Genomic DNA, 19,445 nt, shown 5'->3' with positions numbered 1-19,445 from the left:
TAAAAAGTAGCAATTTTTTGATTTTCTAAATTTTATTAGGGCCTTTTAAATCTCGACATAGTAGTGGTTGTTGTGTTATATTTTCTTTATTGTATGAGAGGTTTTTTAACGTTTATGAACTTAATTTAAAACTTAAGGAACTGCCCAAAAATATGTACAATGAGGAGTTTCGAAAAATTTCATACGAAATTATCGGGATAAAGAAAATAAAAAAAAAATTTAAAATGGCAAAAATTGGAATTTTTTCAAAGTTTGAATGCTTGTGTTTCAAAAAATACATAAAATACAAAAAACCTGTAACATCTTGATTTTAAGTTCTTTGCTAAACCTTTCGAAAACTGCTTGTTTGAAGCTGCTATCATTTTCGAAACGGGAGTTATAAGCAAACAAATTTGAACAGGTAGATAATTTGTGAAAATTCGTTAAAATCCCTGTATCTTGGAAATCATTGAGAGTTGACTTCGGAACAAAAATTTTAATTCGGAACTTATTTTTAATGCTCTAACCAATTGTATACTTTGTTGTATACCTTTCTAAATCACCCTGTATAGAAATAAGAGGATAAAAATGTAATCCCAATTTATTGAAAGAAAAAGCAAGAGTAGAGAAAAAAAAATAAAAGAAAACTTCCGGAATAAATGATTAATTAATAAATAATTAAAAAGGCGTATTTCGGATAATTAAATCGCAGAAAATAATATTAATATGCATATATACTTTAAGATCTTAAAGCAGCATTCTTTTAAATTCTTGTATATCCATTAATTATTAAAATATGTGTGTGTGATGCGGCAAACCGCATATTACCTACACCCATAGTTAAATACAAAAATAATACCAAATATTTTTCCAAAACGATAATAACTCGCTCCTTCTACAAAAAACTAGTTTTTTGCTTTAAAATTCCTAGTTTTTACCTAATTTAATTAGACATCAAATTTATTTTAATTTACAATGTTTTTGATGACACGAAATACTAAATTGTATAAGTCGCTCATAAATTCTATGAATGAAAAAAAATTGGCATATCACGTACCCATTATATATGTATATATATATATATCAAATACAACTTACCTACATATTTTGGTACTTAAAAATATTATTAAGGTTATCGTAGGATCAATGTCTTTTTTATTACAATCTACAATAAAAATTTTGCTACGTTCACAAAATCATATGAAAAATTTATTCTTAAATTTCACAATTAAATAGAGAAAATTCCCAAACAACCATAGGGTTATATTTAAATGAAGTTGGGTTAAACCAATATGGTTTGTAAAGTAGCACTTTTCAACAACTAAAACTACTGCTTTTAAAAACAATCTACTACATTATTTAAATTACTTTCATTCATTTATGGAAATATTTCAAATGATTGCATACTTTAAGGATGAGAAAAAAAAAAGCTAGTAACATGTTAACGTATTGGTGAATAACTACGAGAGGGATAACTACGTGAGTTAATTTTTTGATGGTATGACATTTACCGTTACCTTTCTGCATTTATAGAAATTGCCATAACTTGAGAGACGATAAAAGTGGAAATAAATTTTAATTCAAAATAAATCATTTGTTAGTATTAAAAAGGTTGTTTAAATGTCAGACTCCTACTTCTTATTCTCTGGAAGAAAAACGGTATCAAAGTTTTAAAAACAAGGATCTTAAATAACGGTTAATTTTAAGCGCCTATTTTATTTTTTAAAGTTCAATTACGCTGCACCGCAGTAGAAGAAGCCAATCACTATTTTGCTGCTTTTGCTAAATTTAAAAACTATTTGTAGTTTCGTTATCATAAATAGTTAAAGAAAAGGCATTTTTAGAACCTTGAGGGACTATAATTTTTGGAGGAAAGGAGATAAAAATTTTCTTAAATAAATCAGAAATAAATTGCTAGTAAAGATTTATTTTTGTATAAGATTTCAGCTTTCGATTTTAAAGATTATGTAGCAGTTTTGTAAAGAGACACACGGACAGAAAGATGAGCAGACAGACGGACGGAGAGAGTGGAATTAATAAGCACTTTTTATCAATTTTTTTTAAAAAACCAAATAGTAGGTAAATACAATGCGCAAAATTTTTTTTTGATTTAAAATAAAAAAAGCGAAAAAAATAAATAAAAAAGAAATATTTTAAATGTGTTATTAAATTTTTTTCGCGAAAATAAAATCTATTTGTTCTATTTATTATTAAAAAAATAATAAAAAAAAAAACAAATTGAACAATGAGAAATTTTGAAAATCATAAAAATATTCAAAAAATACATTAAGAAAATAATCCTAATTCACAATAAAAATAAAGAAAAACAAAAATAACAAGAAAAAAGGAAAATAAAAACGCAAATACTTGGCACGCTATTTTTAACAAAGTAACTGTTTACATTCTAATTTAGCGACAATGTTTGAGAAAAAAAATTTCCTCTCTTTATTTTGTACAAAAATTTAAGCTGTCATTAGCATTTTGTATCGTTTTAAAAAAATAAACCGTTTTATTTATTATTTATTGATAATTTTTTATTTTTATTTAGCTATATGAATTATTTAATATTTAAATATTTAAATAAAATATATATGCCACACTAACACATAAATAATAAATGTACATACGTACATTGAATAAATGTATCAGTACTCAAACAAAATCTGGTTGAATTGAAAATAAAAATTTATTATTATAAAATGCGTATACGGAAATGTCATCTAATGACAGCACTTAAATGACAGACAAGCAAGTATTTGCCAAAACGTATGTGACATAAATTAGAGTGAGTAGTTGAAAATCTTTTAAAATTTCGAAAGTTTTGAGAAATTTATAAATTTGGAAAAAATTATTTGAATAACGGGTTTGTGGTTTAACAAAATATTAATTTGTTTACTTAAGTCTGGTTAGACAATAAAACACTTAACTTATTATTCAGGCGATATTAATTATTTTCGAAATTTTTGATCTTGTTGCCACGCCAAATAAAACGCAACCAGAAATTTTTATTAATTTATTCTATTTATGCGCGTCCGAATGGTGAAGTGTGCCTCGAAAAAAATACGATTTATTTAAATAAAAAATTTATGAGTCACATTTCACGGTATATAACAAAAATTAATCATATTAAAAAGTATTAAAAAGAAAAATTATGAAAAAAAAACGATAAAATCAAAGCGTCACTGTATTATGCTTTGGTGAACTAAAGTTTTCGACTCTTCGTCTCTTAATGTTATTGGAAAGTCATCGAATTATATTTTAACTATATTTTTTCTAATTAAGTATCTATACTTATTGCCGATGTGGAGTCCGAATGCAAAGCAATCGATTTTTGTCCATAAAACTTCATGGCGAATTTATGGCGTATTAGTTTTCGAAAGTATTTAAACCATTTCGTTTTGGTTATATAATTTGTATATATGTATGTTTATGGTGAAATATGTAGCCTGATTTTTGTTATACATAACTAGGTGTTTTATTTGTTTTATTTATGAACTTTTGGTTTTAATGCACTGATTTACGTGACGAAATATCGGACAGTATGCTATGCGTTTTACAATATTTGATTTTTTTTTTACAATACTCTAAGAGTTACACCCACAATTTTACACTAAAAACCACAACAAAAGCAATCACGCAAAGCTTATTGATTTAATAAAAACAAAACATTTGAAAAAAACATTTTTTTTTTGTAAGAGCAAAGTGAAATATCAAAGGCATTTCTTTTTTCCTTTTAAAGTGAAAATCGGATATTTTTATAAATAAAATTTAAAAACTTGAATATTTTTACACTTTAAAACTATTAAAATACTCGTACATATCAGCAATATTAATTTTAAAAAACTAAAACGTGTCTATAATATAACTTTAAAAAATCTGTAAATTGTAATATAAAAATTGTAAAAAATGTCTATGGATGAAACAACAACACCACAATATATTGTTACAACAGAGAGTGAAGTTGATCCAGATGAAGAGGAAACAGAAGATGGCAATAAAATAACGGAAAATCCTGCAGAAAAATTAGTTTCTACGACCAAAATATTTTTACAAGATCATAGAAGTAAAAGTTTACAATCTAGTTCATCCACTAAATTCGAACATCAACAACAATGTCAACAACAAACGTTTCAACAACAACAACAACATCAACAACATGTTACAAGTACAAGTACAGTATCATCAAGCTTATCACGTCAAGTGAAAGCAAGTTCAAGTACATCTGTTATAACAATGACCAATAGTCAAAAATCAAATACAACGAAATCAAAGTTTCAAAGTTTCCTACAGCAACCAGAACATGGAACTGGGAGCACATTTTTAACTGCCCACCAAAAACATGTACGTCAATTTGTTCGTTCTACATCAGCGCATTCAGAAGCGACTGCATCAATTGGTACTAAACCACAAGGATGTATTCGTAGTGCTTCAACACAAATTGAAGAACCTGATCCAAATATGGATATGACACAAAGTAAATTAGGACATCAACAATCATCTATTCTTATATCGAAATCAGCAGAAACTATTGAATCAAAACAATCTTCTACAGCAATACGAACACATTTGACTTTATCTGGTGGATTATTAGCGCCACCAAATCGAAGATTAACTATATTAAGTCCTGTACATGCACCAGCCGGATTACATGATGCTTTAAAAAAATATACTCGTTCACCATTATCACCGCGTTTAAATTTTCAAGAAGATGTTGATCCATTTAGGTAAGTTTATTTAAAATTAAAATTCTGAAAAACTTTTAATGCTGAAAGAAATATTGACATTTTATTATTTATACAATGTCATGCTACAAAAAAAAAAAAGTAAAATGCTTATTTACCATCTCTATATGCAAAATGTTCTTCTATAATTTTTTTTTGTTGACTTTTATCCTCTGCTGTTATTTACACGTCATGGAACCATGTGTAATTGAGAATTTAAAATGAATAAGAAATTTTATTAAAACTTTTAGATGAATATGGTGTACCATGGGATTGCTCTTTTTCTAAAATTTTTATTTGTATTATACGTATACTTGTATTTTATTTCCCTTGCATATACTTATGAATAAAAATTTTTTCAATAGTAGCAATTCAACTCCTAATGGTTTTCCTCATATTAAAAAGCCACTATAAATATTTTTCACAGTTGTTGAATTCCAGTATTGTCAGAAGTACCTACATATATGCATATTTAACCAATTTCAATGTAAAATCTTTTCATGAAACTCTGTGTGACATTATTAAATGTATCCATTTAAGCACAGCAGGAGATTCATTGATGAATAATATCCCACTTGAATTAAAAGATTTTATATTATTCTTTCATTACAAAAAAAAGTACTGACTTTCTATATTTAAACAATTGTATAACTATGTAGTAAATTTACTTTATCGTAAAATGATATTTATTAATAATGGAAAAGCGGAAATAATGTGCCATCCTTTTTAAAAATTGTTATATGTTTTGACGATAGATAGTGCTGTCAGATATTTTCTAATTATAATGGTTTCTAAATAAAAATGAAAATTTTTTAGAATTAAGAATATACAAACTACATTAATATTCATAGTAAAGCGTATATAAAGAAAAAATCTCTTTGTTATTAAGTTCAAATTCAAAAGAAAACTATGAATTTATTGTTTTATCTATTGCCCACATCGTATTTTCCAGTGTTAATTAGAACCAGCACAAATTTGTCAAAGTTTGGTTAAAGGAACTTTGGAATTCTGGTGGAAGGCTGCTGTTTAAAAGGCGTGTAATATTTACTATAGGTATATTTTGCTATTGTATATCTGTGAAGCTCCTTAAAGACTCCGTTAAAAATATCTATCAAAGCATATTTGTTTCCTTGTTATGAATATTTACATTTTCCATAGGAAACATTGTTCTATACTTATAAGCAAACCTATAACAAATGTATATCTACGTGTATTTGGAATAAGAAAGTTTATTATTTACATAGAAAGTTATAGGGTAACTTTAAAAATAATTTGATTGCTTTGAAATCAAACAAATAAAAAATGCTCTACACGAAAACAATAATATTTTGTTGAACATTTTTTTCTAAAGCAGATACTTATGATTTGTGAGGAGAAATTTCAAATCGTAAGGGAGTCATCTTAATTATTATTTTTCCTTTTTTCCGTAATAGGTGTTCCTGTTAAGCACTATAGAATTTGTTATAAATAAAACAAGAAATTTAATTTTCAATTGTACATAGCTTAATTATCCAAAAATGATATCGAGCATGGTAACCGCTACTGTTTTTGGAGAAGTGCACTCTGAACTTTCAATTATGAGCTGTTTTTTAAAGCACTATAACGCAAACAACATTGACCTTAAAGGCATCGGTTGAAAATAAACAAAAATCAGTGAGTTCATGGAGCTCTACAGGAAATATTCGAGAAATGTTAAATCACAAGTGAAGTGAGCCCAAAAACAGCACAAAAACACCTACATATACATATCTTCACTAGGAGGCTAACATTTATTAACAAAACACACATATAATTTTAATGGTCATAAAGTGAACAAGTGTCATTACGCTTCATTAAACTTTGACACGAATTTTGATTGATAAGAATTGGACAGTACTCCTGGTTTTTTCCTTCAATAACATCTACTGTCACTTTTACATCAAATTTTTTATTAAATTTTAATCAAATTAAAGAACATCCATTGAACAATGTTTGAAATACAATTTTTAATGTTTAACAAATATAATTATTTTTATTTGTTTAAACTTTATGTATCATACTAACACATTTGAATTTTCTCTAGAATTTCAAGAAAACAGTCAAAAATTGGAAAAACAAAGCAATAAAAAAACAAATAGAAAATAAAAGTAAAAGTACCCAAATAATTTTTACACTTGACTAATTTACGTAATTTTTATAGGGTCTTTTGAAAAAAGGAAGTACATATGTAATTCTACATTGAAAAATTAAAACTGGGTAGCTTGAATTTTAAAACACAAATTAAATTGGTTGATACAGCAGACAGAACTATGGGCTTGTACTCACACTAGGGTTAATTGCCGAATACGTCTTAAATATGCGATTTTTGTTGTTGATGGTTTTCATAAGATGGTCAAGAACGAAATTGGGATATTTGTTCATGACGCCTCTAAAACGACAATTCTGAGTATTTGTTTGCAAAATTTGTTTCTGTTAAAATCAATATGAATCTTGTCCGAAATTTTGGCTGGCACACATTAGAAACAGAAATTAGGTGAAAAATAATGTAATAATAAAATTTTGAGAACCCAACGTGAACCTTTAACTGAATTTGTTTAACGTAATCCTACAATTAAATTTGTTTTGTATAAAAATATAAAATCTGAGCTACTGTAGTGTGCTTATTGGAAAACTTAAATTTTATTAGAAATATTTTTAGGAAGTCCTGCACTATAATTATTTTGTCTCATGTGTTTATACAGGTAAAAAGCAAATTAAATATAAATCGCACCACATCTACATTATTCACTTATCTATTAAATAATATATCCAAAAATCTCAATATTCTGTTCTGGAACCAAAAATTGTTTTATAAAAAGAAAATTTTTAATGAAAAAAAACTGGAAAATTTTTTTCTTTTTAATGTTTGCCTTAATCTAAGATCTTTGTTCAAAAAATTCATTTTTCAAAAGACTCGGAAATTGATTGAAAAATAAAATGGAAAATAAAAGCAAATAATCAAATGGCAAAATGAAAACACAAGAAAGATAAATTAAACAAAAGAAATAAAATCTTAAACTAAATACAATATTAAAATTTCGAAAAAAGAAAAATACGCACCCTAAGGAAAAATTCTTTCACAATAATATTTGATTCTTTATTTACTTGTGAACTGTTCAAGAAACACAAGGTCAATGAAATTGTTGCTCTTTCACCTAGACTCCATCTACACTTCTCATTTCTATTCAACCAACAAGTTCCCATTTGTATAGAATATTTTAAAACATGAAAATCGATAAAAAGAGTATCCCTAAGAACTTATTAAAAAATAATTGAAGAATTTCATAATTTTCATATCTGACAACAATCTAAATAAAATCAGACAAGATTTTTTTGAAGTGGAAATTTAAAAAAAATCAAAACTTAAATGAGGTAAATGAGTCCCATTTTCTAAAAAAAACATTAATTTCCGCAATGTTAAATTATTTCTACAAAAAATTCCAATTTTTACTGAATGCATTGCAATATGATAAGGCAAGTATTGGCATCGCTGGAAATTTCAAATATTGAATCTTCAACTTAAACGCACGTTTCCTGGTTGTAGAAATGCAATTAAGCCAATGTTAATGAGATATTGCAAAGGTCTATCGCTATTTCGGTCCCCTTGTGCACTTTTGCTGAACTAGTAAACGATGTAATTCACTTTCCGGTTAAATAGGCTTCTGTACCTTTAACTTCCAGACTAGAAACCAAAGAAAACATTCTTATAAAAAATGGGAATTTTTTAGGAAATGAATTTTAACTATTTGAAGTCAAAAACAAAATTGCTGCCGCTAAAAGATATTCTTTCTAGATCTTAATTTTCAGCTCTTTCCAGATTTTAATTTGAAGTCCATTTCACATAGATTTAATGATTTCAAACAAATTTGTGGACGGTTATAGATAAAAAAATATCAAAGTTACAAACCATTTCACGCGTCACCCCTCGTCTTTGTACTACGACATTTAAATTGTGTTCCAAACTTTTTAATTTCATTAAAATTTTATTGTTCTAAGATCTGAATAATAAAATTCGCTAATTCCACGAACTCTCATTGGTGTTTCATTTCTTCTTTATAACTTAAATGCGAAACGAATTATTTTTAATACCCAGAATTAATTTTTTTTTTCAATATTTTTATTTGTTCAGATTTAATTTCCATTCATATTATTTACCAAATATGTCGGAATGAGTGAAATTATACTTAACAAATAATTCTCTCTTTGTTTAAAATTTCATAATCTAAAATAAACGATTTCATTTTATTTTATTATTGAATTTTAACTAAAACAATTATTTAATACGTACTACCATTTTTTCTACCATTGGCTATTGAAGACCTACAGCTATGAATTTTCCGTAAACTGTTAAACACAGTGGTATAGAGTGGTGTGGCACAATACAAATTAACTACTTGCAAATTTTACTTGATAAGCCATAAAATAAAAAAAAATTCACAGACCTTGACGTGACTTTAACATTATTGTAAGAGCACTGGTGTGATAAAGCAAATTGTGGCGTGTGTTTTTGTATTTTTAGAAATTTAAAGATAGATTTCAAGAATATGTAAAGATTTTGTTTTAGGAGAAAATCGGTAAAGATTTCTATGAAAGATATTTTTTTTAAATTTTTATTTTCGCCCAAAATTTTTTCGGGTGCAATCGATTTGGATTAATTGGTAAAATGGCAATTTTTATATGTATTAAAGCAATTTGTAGTTATAAATTTTGACACTTGAATTCATTGAATTTTCACTTATGTTTTAATTTTTAATTAAGTCTCTCTAATTAAATCTATCAAGCAATTCTTTTTCATTAAAATGATGTGATGACTCTTGCTGCCTTATCTTTTATTTTTATTTTGCATACTCGCCTATAAATAGACTAAGATATGAGAAGCATGTATTAACTAATGTGAAATAAGACTATAATTAACAAAGAGTTAAACTTCCAATATTGAAATTGTTAGATTAAAGCTAAAATTACATTCCATAGACGACAAAATCAAAAATTTGTGGGCTTCTCCAAATAGAAAAATACAAAAGAATTTTATTTATTTTATCTGTTTCGTTTGTTTTCATTTATACAAGATTAACTGTAAATAAATTAAATTATTGACCTACATTTTTTCTTTCTTTTCAGGTATGTTAACAATTCCATGTTTTATAAAGTAGTAAAGTAAAAAAGCTTTCAGTAAGTAACTAAATTTTATGATTGCAGCCTTTTAAACTTAATAAGTTCGTTAAACTTAAAACTTTTAACTTATGGTAAAAAAAACTAATAACCAACAGAAACTTATTTAGTTAAAATCACCGCACTGCCAATTGTAAATTAATTGAGTTATGATTATAATAAGAACTGAGCCTTTGTATCAATTACAATCTTTGGCTGAAAAGAAGTAATTTGAAAAAGTTAGTGTCTTGTTTGCTTTGTTTGTTTTCAAGTTATCTTGCGACCGGACGGACGGACATATCTAAATCAACGTGGAATTTTACCCCTGAGCAAGAATATATATGCAAGTCCATACGGCAGACAACTCCTTCAAGTGATTACAGACTCCATAACAAAGTTAATAAACCATTTATATGGCCACAGGGCATACAAAATGAAAACAAAATTGTTTCCAATGTGGCTATTGATTAAATGGGGACAGTATTCTTTCAAGCAACAGAAGTTATGCATTTAAAAACCTACCGAACGTTTGCATGTTTGACATTTTTCCATTGAATAATTGGCGAATGGTCAATCATAGAACCTTAGATATATTTCGATTACCTTTACAGAGGGTGTTGAAAACGCTGCATACGCATATAAAAACGCAGCATATATCGCTGAAAACGTTGTTCACTTTTCAGTGATATCAACCAGTTTGCTTTTTAACCTTTGTAAAAGCTCCGCTGTGACTCAGTTACTTTCCAAGTTAGTAACCCTGTCAATTATCTCTTAAAGGCCATTATCACATTGTTAGCCAAAGATATTTCATTAATTTTAAACTGACAACACGACGCAAACACAAACAGACATCATTTGCAAAATTTTGTTACACGCACTCTCGTTCCACTCACATACTATTTTAACATGAAACTCCTGTAATAGCTATTCTACTTAACCTTGTGGCTTGTTCGTTGTAACATTTAAGCCCGTAAATTTAAACTGCTGCTAACCTGTCCTAAAAAAAATTTCCAAAATTTTTAGAAGAGTTTCACTCATTATTTACAAAAATAACATTCAATTACTCAAATTTGATTGTTATTGGCTGAATAGGATCGCAAACATTATTTTACATGAACTTATGTTCCTAATAAAATTCACAAATTTCTCGAAATCCAAAAAATTTAACAATATTCGGACATAAATTTTCTTCTTCTCAACTAATAATCGGTCTACATTAAGATTACCATCAATTTATTGAATATTTTATTAATTTGTTGAACATTTTAACAAATATAACATTATTTATTAATGATTCAATGTAGAGATCATAAGCATGCCTACTCGTATAATTTATAAATAAGTACTTACATATATATGATGACATACTTACAAATCTTTATACATCCGGATATAAATTTTCTCACCTTTTGCATTTCTATACTTTCTAAATTTACTCATGTACATATGCACATATTAACAATATACTATATGCACAATTCCTAAAAAAAAGTGGAGAAGAAAAATAAAAAAATATTCCCAAAGAAGAAAACAAAATTTATGTTAATAAACCCATAAAAGCAAATTTAACACAAAAGGATATGTAAATCGAACATTTGTCAGCTCATAAAACATTTAATACACTATATGTCTAAATTAAATGGTAGTTGGCACATATACACATTACACATACATACACAAACCATGTATATATATCTTGAATACTTGAACTAAATTAAGCTCAAAGCATATGTAAATGTACCAAAACGATTTATATGCAAGAATTTTTTTTTGATATATGAGTAGATCATAATATGCGAGTACAGGTATCGAGTACATACTTGTACAACTTGTAAAAACACGAAATAATGTTAAACCATACATTAAACAGCCTGTACTCTAGGGAGGTTGTATAACACTGCAATTGAAAGCAAAGCTACCTTGAATATCAATTAAGTTTTTTTTTTTTTTTAGAGAATTTTGATTAATATACCATTACGTATCAGTGCACATACATAATTTTGTATATGTATTTCGGAAAAATCTGGAATAAAAATGTCTTTAAAATGTCTCTGATCCTTCAAGATTCAACGAATTGAATAAATTGTATGGGCATTTAATAGTTATATAAAATAATTGTGAATATTGTCAATAATTATTTTCTATTGTTCCAATAATAATTGAATATCGATAAGGATTTAAGTAGATTTCAGAGTGTTGATTGAATAACTTCTCCCAGTAGGCGTACTAACTATTGGTCGCAATATTTTATACTTTTACGATGATTTATGTAGATCAAGCATTTGATATCAAGCAACAATATTATTATTTAATAAAAAAAATTTGGTAAAATAAAAACTTAGTTTCCTATTACTAACATTTCTTCATAAACCGTCATTTCCTACAAAAACATGAATCTAGTTCGTATTAAATGACGTTAAAAAATACGAATTGACAAATGCAAAAAGCTTCCAGCAGCGTTAAATTCACACCCAAACTAATGACAAAGTAGAAAGACGCTAAGGGGAATACCCCATTAAGTTATCATTACCACTAAAATTTTCCGAATCACAGAAAAATTTTCAATTGTTCTCAATTATTCATGGAATCGCTAATATTATCGAATTTATTCTATTATTTGTAGTGTCAATGTCAATGTCAAATTCAAGTTTTTATTAGTTTTAAAGTTTTTAACTTGATATTATCCACTTTTGTATTTAAAGCCCAATACAAATCTTAGAACAAATCAAAATATATTGATCTTGAGCTTTAAGTCTAGTTAAAATCACAAAAAAAAAATGTGGAATCCAAAAACTTTCCAATATTTTAACCTGCAAACTTAGTGTTATTTTTTACTGAACCTAAAAATAATCGCATAAATACATATCTGAAAAATTTAATTTAAATAAACAATCAAATTACTATTATACTAAATCCAAACTACTTATAATATTTCACATTGATTTCAACTAATGTCACACATTCCTGATTTTCCCCATTCCAGTTAAATTTGATAGAAAGCAGTACAATAACATTTCAAGCAGAAAAAAAAATTTAATTGACTGTCAGATGTCTATTTCATTCTATATTCACGTATCTAAAGCAAAACGTCACATAATAGACATCGAACTAGTTTCTATTAAAAATTATTTTCCAAATAAATTTTTTCTAAATTTATTTAAGTGGAAAATGTACATGATAAATCTATTCTCTTATCTCCTATAATATTTTTGGGAAAATTTTACTGTACATAAAATAAAATTAAGGACAATCGATCAATTTCGAACAATTTAATTATACGAGTATGATAGAACTATGTAGGTATGCTAAATTATATTCAAACAAACTTTTAAAACTTAGAGCTAAAAAAATAATTTCAGAATTTATAAAAGATTCATTCAAATAAGAAGAAAAATTGTCTTATAGTTAATAACGGAGGGTAGCTATACAAAAATATTTATATCTTATGTATGTACTTGCATGCTAGTATTTAGTGCCCTGCCACTACTTCAATAGTTATCATAAAATTTTATAAACCAAAGTACAGAGAAAATTCTGTATAGAAACTCAATATATGCGTCCTTTATTTTTGCATTTATACATTATATACCCTGTATACCTTATATGCCATAAAAATCTAAAATTCTTGTTAGTACTATTATTACCTTCACTACATTTGCAATCATGTACTTATGTCTGGTTATTAAACATTAAACCGAATTAATAACATTTAAAAGTACAAAAAAAAACAAAATTATTAAAAAAACGGAGAACGTTGGTTATTACTGCAATTATTTTCTGTTTTTCTTTTCTTTTTATTATATAATTTTCTTTTTCTTAACCTTTTTTATACATACATGGGTACATACAAAGAAAAAGTGATATATTTCGCATTAATGTTACGCAAGAGTTTCATACACTGTTATGTAATGTTAAGTTTGTTAAGAATTTTTCACTCGGATAGATAGAAGAAAAAAAAAAATCAAAATACCATTTTTTAATTTTCAATTAATGGGGTTGAATGTCTTACATACAGACCAGTCGGATAACCTTAAAATCTTATTTAAGTTCAAAGTTTATTAAATCTATATTAAAAATTTCTAAAAAAATTCTTTGATGGTAATCTACTGCTAGTTAAAATTCTTATATTACTTCGCATAAATGGTAATTAAAAACTATTTCACCAAAGATAATGGTAAGATTAAAAAACTGCCAAAAAGTTTTCATGTCCGTTTGACAAAACATAACAAAAAACAAAACTTTTTAATACAAAAAACTTAAGCTTTCAAATTGTGTACAGTGCGTTTTCCTTTTGATTAAAGAAATTTTCAAAAAAGCTTTCAATGAGCTTATTTTTAAATGTATATACACATACTTGTGTACATATACATTTTTGCAGATTTATATGTGCACATTATATACGCAAAATAAAAAAAAATTACCAAAACATTTTATTTTTTGGGAAATTTTCAAAAATTCTCTTAAATTCCTAATCAAAAATTCTAAGAGAGTCAGCCACCAGGAAAGAGAGAAAAAGTTAGATTTTCCCGTAAGAATTATAACGTATATATATACATAATGTACATTTTTATACGTGTACATTGGTATGAAACGAAAAGTCGATATCGAGAAAACAAAAACAAATGCAATTACATTTGATTTATATTAAGGAGGTTTTATGCATAAAAGAGCTTAGAGATAAAAGAGAGATTTCAAGATAGAGAAAAATATTTTAAAGAAAAATAAAAAAATTGTTTAATTTATTCTGATAAATTTGTTGCTCATTTTATAAATCTATTATCTATGTATGTTTGTATATATGTATGTATGAGAGTATGTAAATCTAAACAAAATAGACATACTGTAGACAAAATGTTTGTATACTATTATATATATAATAACATAGAGGCGCAAATTAAGGTAAATTATCTTCTCTTTAAAACCATCAGCAAAACAGTATGATAGTTCTTATTACGAAATCATTTCTGTTTCCGTAAAATTATTATAGAATAATCAAAAATAAAGAAAAAAAAAAAAACCATATGACATTTTGCTCTACAAATGACATTTTAATAATTCCGTTATAAAATATTTAACTGAATGTTCCGAACATTTCCTTGTACTTTTAAAGTAGAAATTTCGTCAATGATAATTTTCTGCTATCAAAAAATAAGCGGATTTTTATTTTAAGCGGATTATTAATAAATATTTTGACATACTATAAATGTACAGTATGATGTACCTTTATTTTTTATAGTAAAATTTTGGTATGTGCGTATGTATATGTGAGTATATACATTTTTTTTCAAATTTCGTAAAATTATAATTGAGCGTCTTGCGTGGCGTTCTTATAATATTTATTTATGTTATCTTTACAAATACTACCGCAAATTTTACAAATTATTTCAAAACAAAATATGAGTAAATTTTTTCTTACCCTTGAAAATAAATTAAATATAATTTCATTTTTTATTACGACATACTCGAACCTACCTACATACCTACCAAGTTGACTGTTTAAATTGTTTTATATTTTCGAATTTAATTTAATTTATGAAAATACCCTATAAAAAAAACAAATATGAAAAGAAGCTATTTATGAAAGAAAAAAATTTTTTGATGTGACCAGCATACATATGATTGATCGATTGCATCACTGCCTGTTTTTCGAATGAGAGTCACAAAATGTGTAAATCTTATTGTTTAGCATATAGCAAAAAAAGTGTCATACGGGAATATGGAACTTATATTTTATTTATATTTATTTAAAAATCAGAATTGCTATTGAAAATACCTGAAAAATTTTTCAACATCTTACACGAACACCATATAGTCTACGGTCTAACTAAGGTATGAAAAACCTGTTGTTTTCTCAGTAGCTCAATGTACTTAAAAAATCAAAGAATTCATTCCATTTATTAATAATAAAAATATTTTTTTTCTCCTTTATTAATGCTCGCTGGAAACATAGGGCTTCAACAAATTCTCTGAATCACATTAAATTTTGGACTAAGCACTTTATTTCTAACTAGCATTTTCGGTTTGATCCGGTTTCTTTAAACTTGATTCGTGCCAACATGTTACGAGGTCTGCCTACTTTTCTTTTTCACTGTGGGTTCCAATCTAATACGTGTCTGGTTATAGTATTATACAATTTCTGTAACGTATGTCCCAGCCATCTCCACTTTCTTACTTTTATAGCCACGTTTATTGGATTTTGGTCCGCATTCGCTCACATTGTTTGTACTTGTTCTTGGCGAGAATATTCCAACACATTATTCTTAGACATCTTAGATCATCCACTGATATGAACAACAAAGACATTTTTAGAACGACAAACATTTTGTTATCACTATTCCATACCGGTAATTCAATTTCTCATCCATCGAATATTCAAAATATAAAATTTAATTCTATCACAATACACCACTTAATATATGTCATAGGGTCGTTTAAGAAACACATGAAGAGAAATAACAAAAAAATATAAACTACACCTTTGTTCGTTTAATAGATTAGATAATGATTAATAACTTAACTACAGATAATTTTAGCTGGTTAGTAAGCTTTATGTGTTATATTTTGTCAACATACATAGTAAATGATTTTCGACCACATATATACACTAACATATGTATCAATTTTTAGCAATTAAATCAAAAATAAAAAAAAACGAAATAGAAAAAAATATTTAATAAAAAAAAATTTTTACTTTTTGTTTAATAAAAATTGATCTTGACATAATTTTCGGTTTTGTACGTCTACTGTTTATTCTAATCTCTAGTTTGTAGTACAACATGTAATCAATAAACCGTGGTGCGCAAAAATTTCTATATATGAGATTTTCAAGATAGTGGCAAAATTGAAAGCAAAAAAAAAGAAGAAAAAAATTATTCAAAATAAAAATGAAAAAAAAAGTGTGGTGATTAAAATTTTTGAATTTTGAGACACTTGGTGTAAATTTTCTTAAAAAGCTTTAAAATTAAATATAAAAATATAAAACTGTCGAACTCAAAAAAATTGAGAAATCAAAAACGAATAAAAGGAGATGAAAGTAAATTTTTTACTTACTAGAAAACACCCCTATATTAATAGGTAAGGCAAATAATTAATCGAATGTGAATTAATGCAATAATTTTATAGCAGGTGTTCACAATAATTTTTGTTTGAATTAATTGAATTTTCTAATTAATAAAATTGACACGTTATTGCACTATGATTTAACGTAATTGCAGCATAAGATAAATTTTAAGTCACTCTTGATTAAAAACTTCAAATTGTTTATTATATTTCGCCACTAAAATATATTGAATCCTCCTTCAAACTGCGCAGGCTTAAATTATTTTTACTTATGTTCACCTAAAAGTATGCAATATGATTCAATTTATATTGTATGCACGAAATATAAACAAATATGTATTATGACGTCACATTAATCATACTTTGGAAAAGTTTAAAATATTTTAATTAGATTGATAACAATATTTATTTTATTCAAAAGTAGTTATTTACAAAATTTTTTTTATTATGATTGTGTACCTAAAGAAATAAAGGCTTGTTTACTCTAATCCCTGAGATTATATTTAAGATTATAATTAATCTTACATATAAATTTATAGTTTTAATATATACTCGTACATACAAATATTTGTGTATACGTAAGAAATTTGTTATCTTTATTACTAGGCTTTGTACGAACTATTCAATACGAATTGAAAGTTACTTAGGGAAGTTTAATTGACAGTTTGAATTGATTTTCATTAAAGTAAGTTGATTTTATATCTGAAAGCATTTTTTTTTTAAATTGAATTTAATTTGTTGTCAAAAAATGGCTTATAATTAATTATAATGATGCTGTTTTGGTAAAAACCACTTTTAAATATTACATATACAGTTATTATAGTGATATTTGAAAAAAATTCTAAAATGACGTGAGATAATTTTTTTAAACTGAAAAAAACTAGTCTATAATAGAATCAAAGGAATTAAAATTTTCCATTCGAGTCAATGCGGCAACACGATTAAAATATATATAAAAATAGAGTATGTATTTATACGTGCATCAAATTAGTGTTTTGGTAAATAATGCGTTCACTCAGGCAAAATACCGTTTTCCATATTGTTGATAAATTTTAGGTGTCTTTATGTTGCCAATAATATGCGAATGTCAAAATATATAAGTTTGACAATTCCAAATTTATTTAAATAATGACAATGACTTTTTTTAATACAGAAGCCTGGGCTTTATTGTTGTTTATATGTTATCAGTGTACGAATTAGAAATTTCAATTTCGATCATAACAATTTACTATCCCTAAGTTTTGATTTTTTACAACTTATTATTATTTGCCATTACATAAATTTGTTATATAAATAATTCGTATATAAACCAATTCTTAGTAACTTCTTTTATTTAATAATATTAGTTTTAAATTTTGTTTTTATTAAAAAAAAAAATGAAAATAACATCAAAAATATTACAATACACACCCCTATCTTAAACTTGTGGAAAATATGTTGGAACATACATACATACATGTACATAGGTATCATAAGTGTTTATTTATTTTATTTTTGTATAACTATCGGACAATAGAGACTTCTTAACAATGCAACAGTTCAACACTTCTCCTTCTCTCTCTATCTCTCCATTTTTTCTCTCTCTCTCTAAAAAAAAGGCACGTCTTTTTTCAATCTTTATAAAAGAATAAGTGGGGATAAAGCTGTTGCATTTTAAAAAAGCTCTATAAAAATTTTTTTAAATTCGTCTACTAATATATTTACTAATACATATGTATAAATTTTGTCAAAATATTCATTATTGGATGTATATAAATGCTCTACATAAAAATGAATTGAATTTGAAACATTTTTGGTATATTGATGCTAATCAAATTCGCATTCTTAAACATAAAAATGTGCTGCAACAGTATTGCAATATTACATTTTGTACAATTGAGTTTTTGTTATTTTCATAAAAAAAATATTGGTATCAGTTTTACTACATATATATGGTAAAAAATTTTAAGTGCCAACTTTGTTTTATATTATGTAATCTAGAAAATCCTCAAACAAAATTTGATTTTTATTCATTCTTGTTAATTTAAGGTGGAATATTTCCCATTCTCAAAGATTAAGTTTTAAATTAGTTAATTAATAAAATTAATTTAAATTTCAAATTCAATCAAAGATGGTACTGACAGCGCAAAACTAAATATGAAATTTAATTCACTTTAAAAATGTTAACCCTAGAAGTATGCAAAAAAATTATTAAATTTTAAATTTAAAATAATTTATAAAAATGTTGTACCCTTATAATGATCGACGAAGCGAATAACACTTTTGGCGAACATGAATTTTTAGTATTATAATCGGCCAAAACTTTCATATGAAAACTCTGAAGGACAAACTTCGCGAATAAAAGCAAAAAGGAAAATAAATAATTTTTTTATCGTATTTACTATTTGTAGGTTATGATAATGCTATTTTTAATGACTTGAGCTAGCAACGTTTAGTAGCTGCCGTACAAAAACATTCACCGACCACAATTTGTAATGACCATAATTCTTACATTTCAATTGTATGTTTGTACACTGT

The 19,445-nt window shown here is 26.0% G+C and overlaps 1 protein-coding gene across 9 annotated transcripts in view; it reads left to right on the top strand.

The window, feature by feature from the left end:
• Positions 1–19,445, top strand: part of LOC129614341 (cAMP-specific 3',5'-cyclic phosphodiesterase) — a 113,793-nt gene that overhangs the window by 78,002 nt on the left and 16,346 nt on the right. For 3 of the 9 annotated variants that reach the window (XM_055528907.1, XM_055528905.1, XM_055528903.1), the window contains exon 2: positions 3,719–4,703. The exons of 4 other annotated variants lie outside the window; for them this stretch is intronic. In XM_055528907.1, coding sequence (XP_055384882.1) covers positions 3,886–4,703 — 818 coding nt within the window. In that variant the 5' untranslated portion in view covers positions 3,719–3,885. Of the gene's footprint in view, positions 1–3,718; positions 4,704–16,599; positions 16,944–19,445 lie in introns of those variants that run through there. 2 more of the 9 variants (XM_055528904.1, XM_055528912.1) reach the window with 2 other exon arrangements.

This window comes from Condylostylus longicornis, unplaced genomic scaffold (genome assembly GCF_029603195.1).
Source record: "Condylostylus longicornis isolate FDR11 unplaced genomic scaffold, ASM2960319v2 ptg000107l, whole genome shotgun sequence".
Taxonomy (NCBI): domain Eukaryota; kingdom Metazoa; phylum Arthropoda; class Insecta; order Diptera; family Dolichopodidae; genus Condylostylus; species Condylostylus longicornis.
Note: the sequence above shows the minus strand (reverse complement) of the source record. Positions and strands in the feature narration are given on the sequence as shown.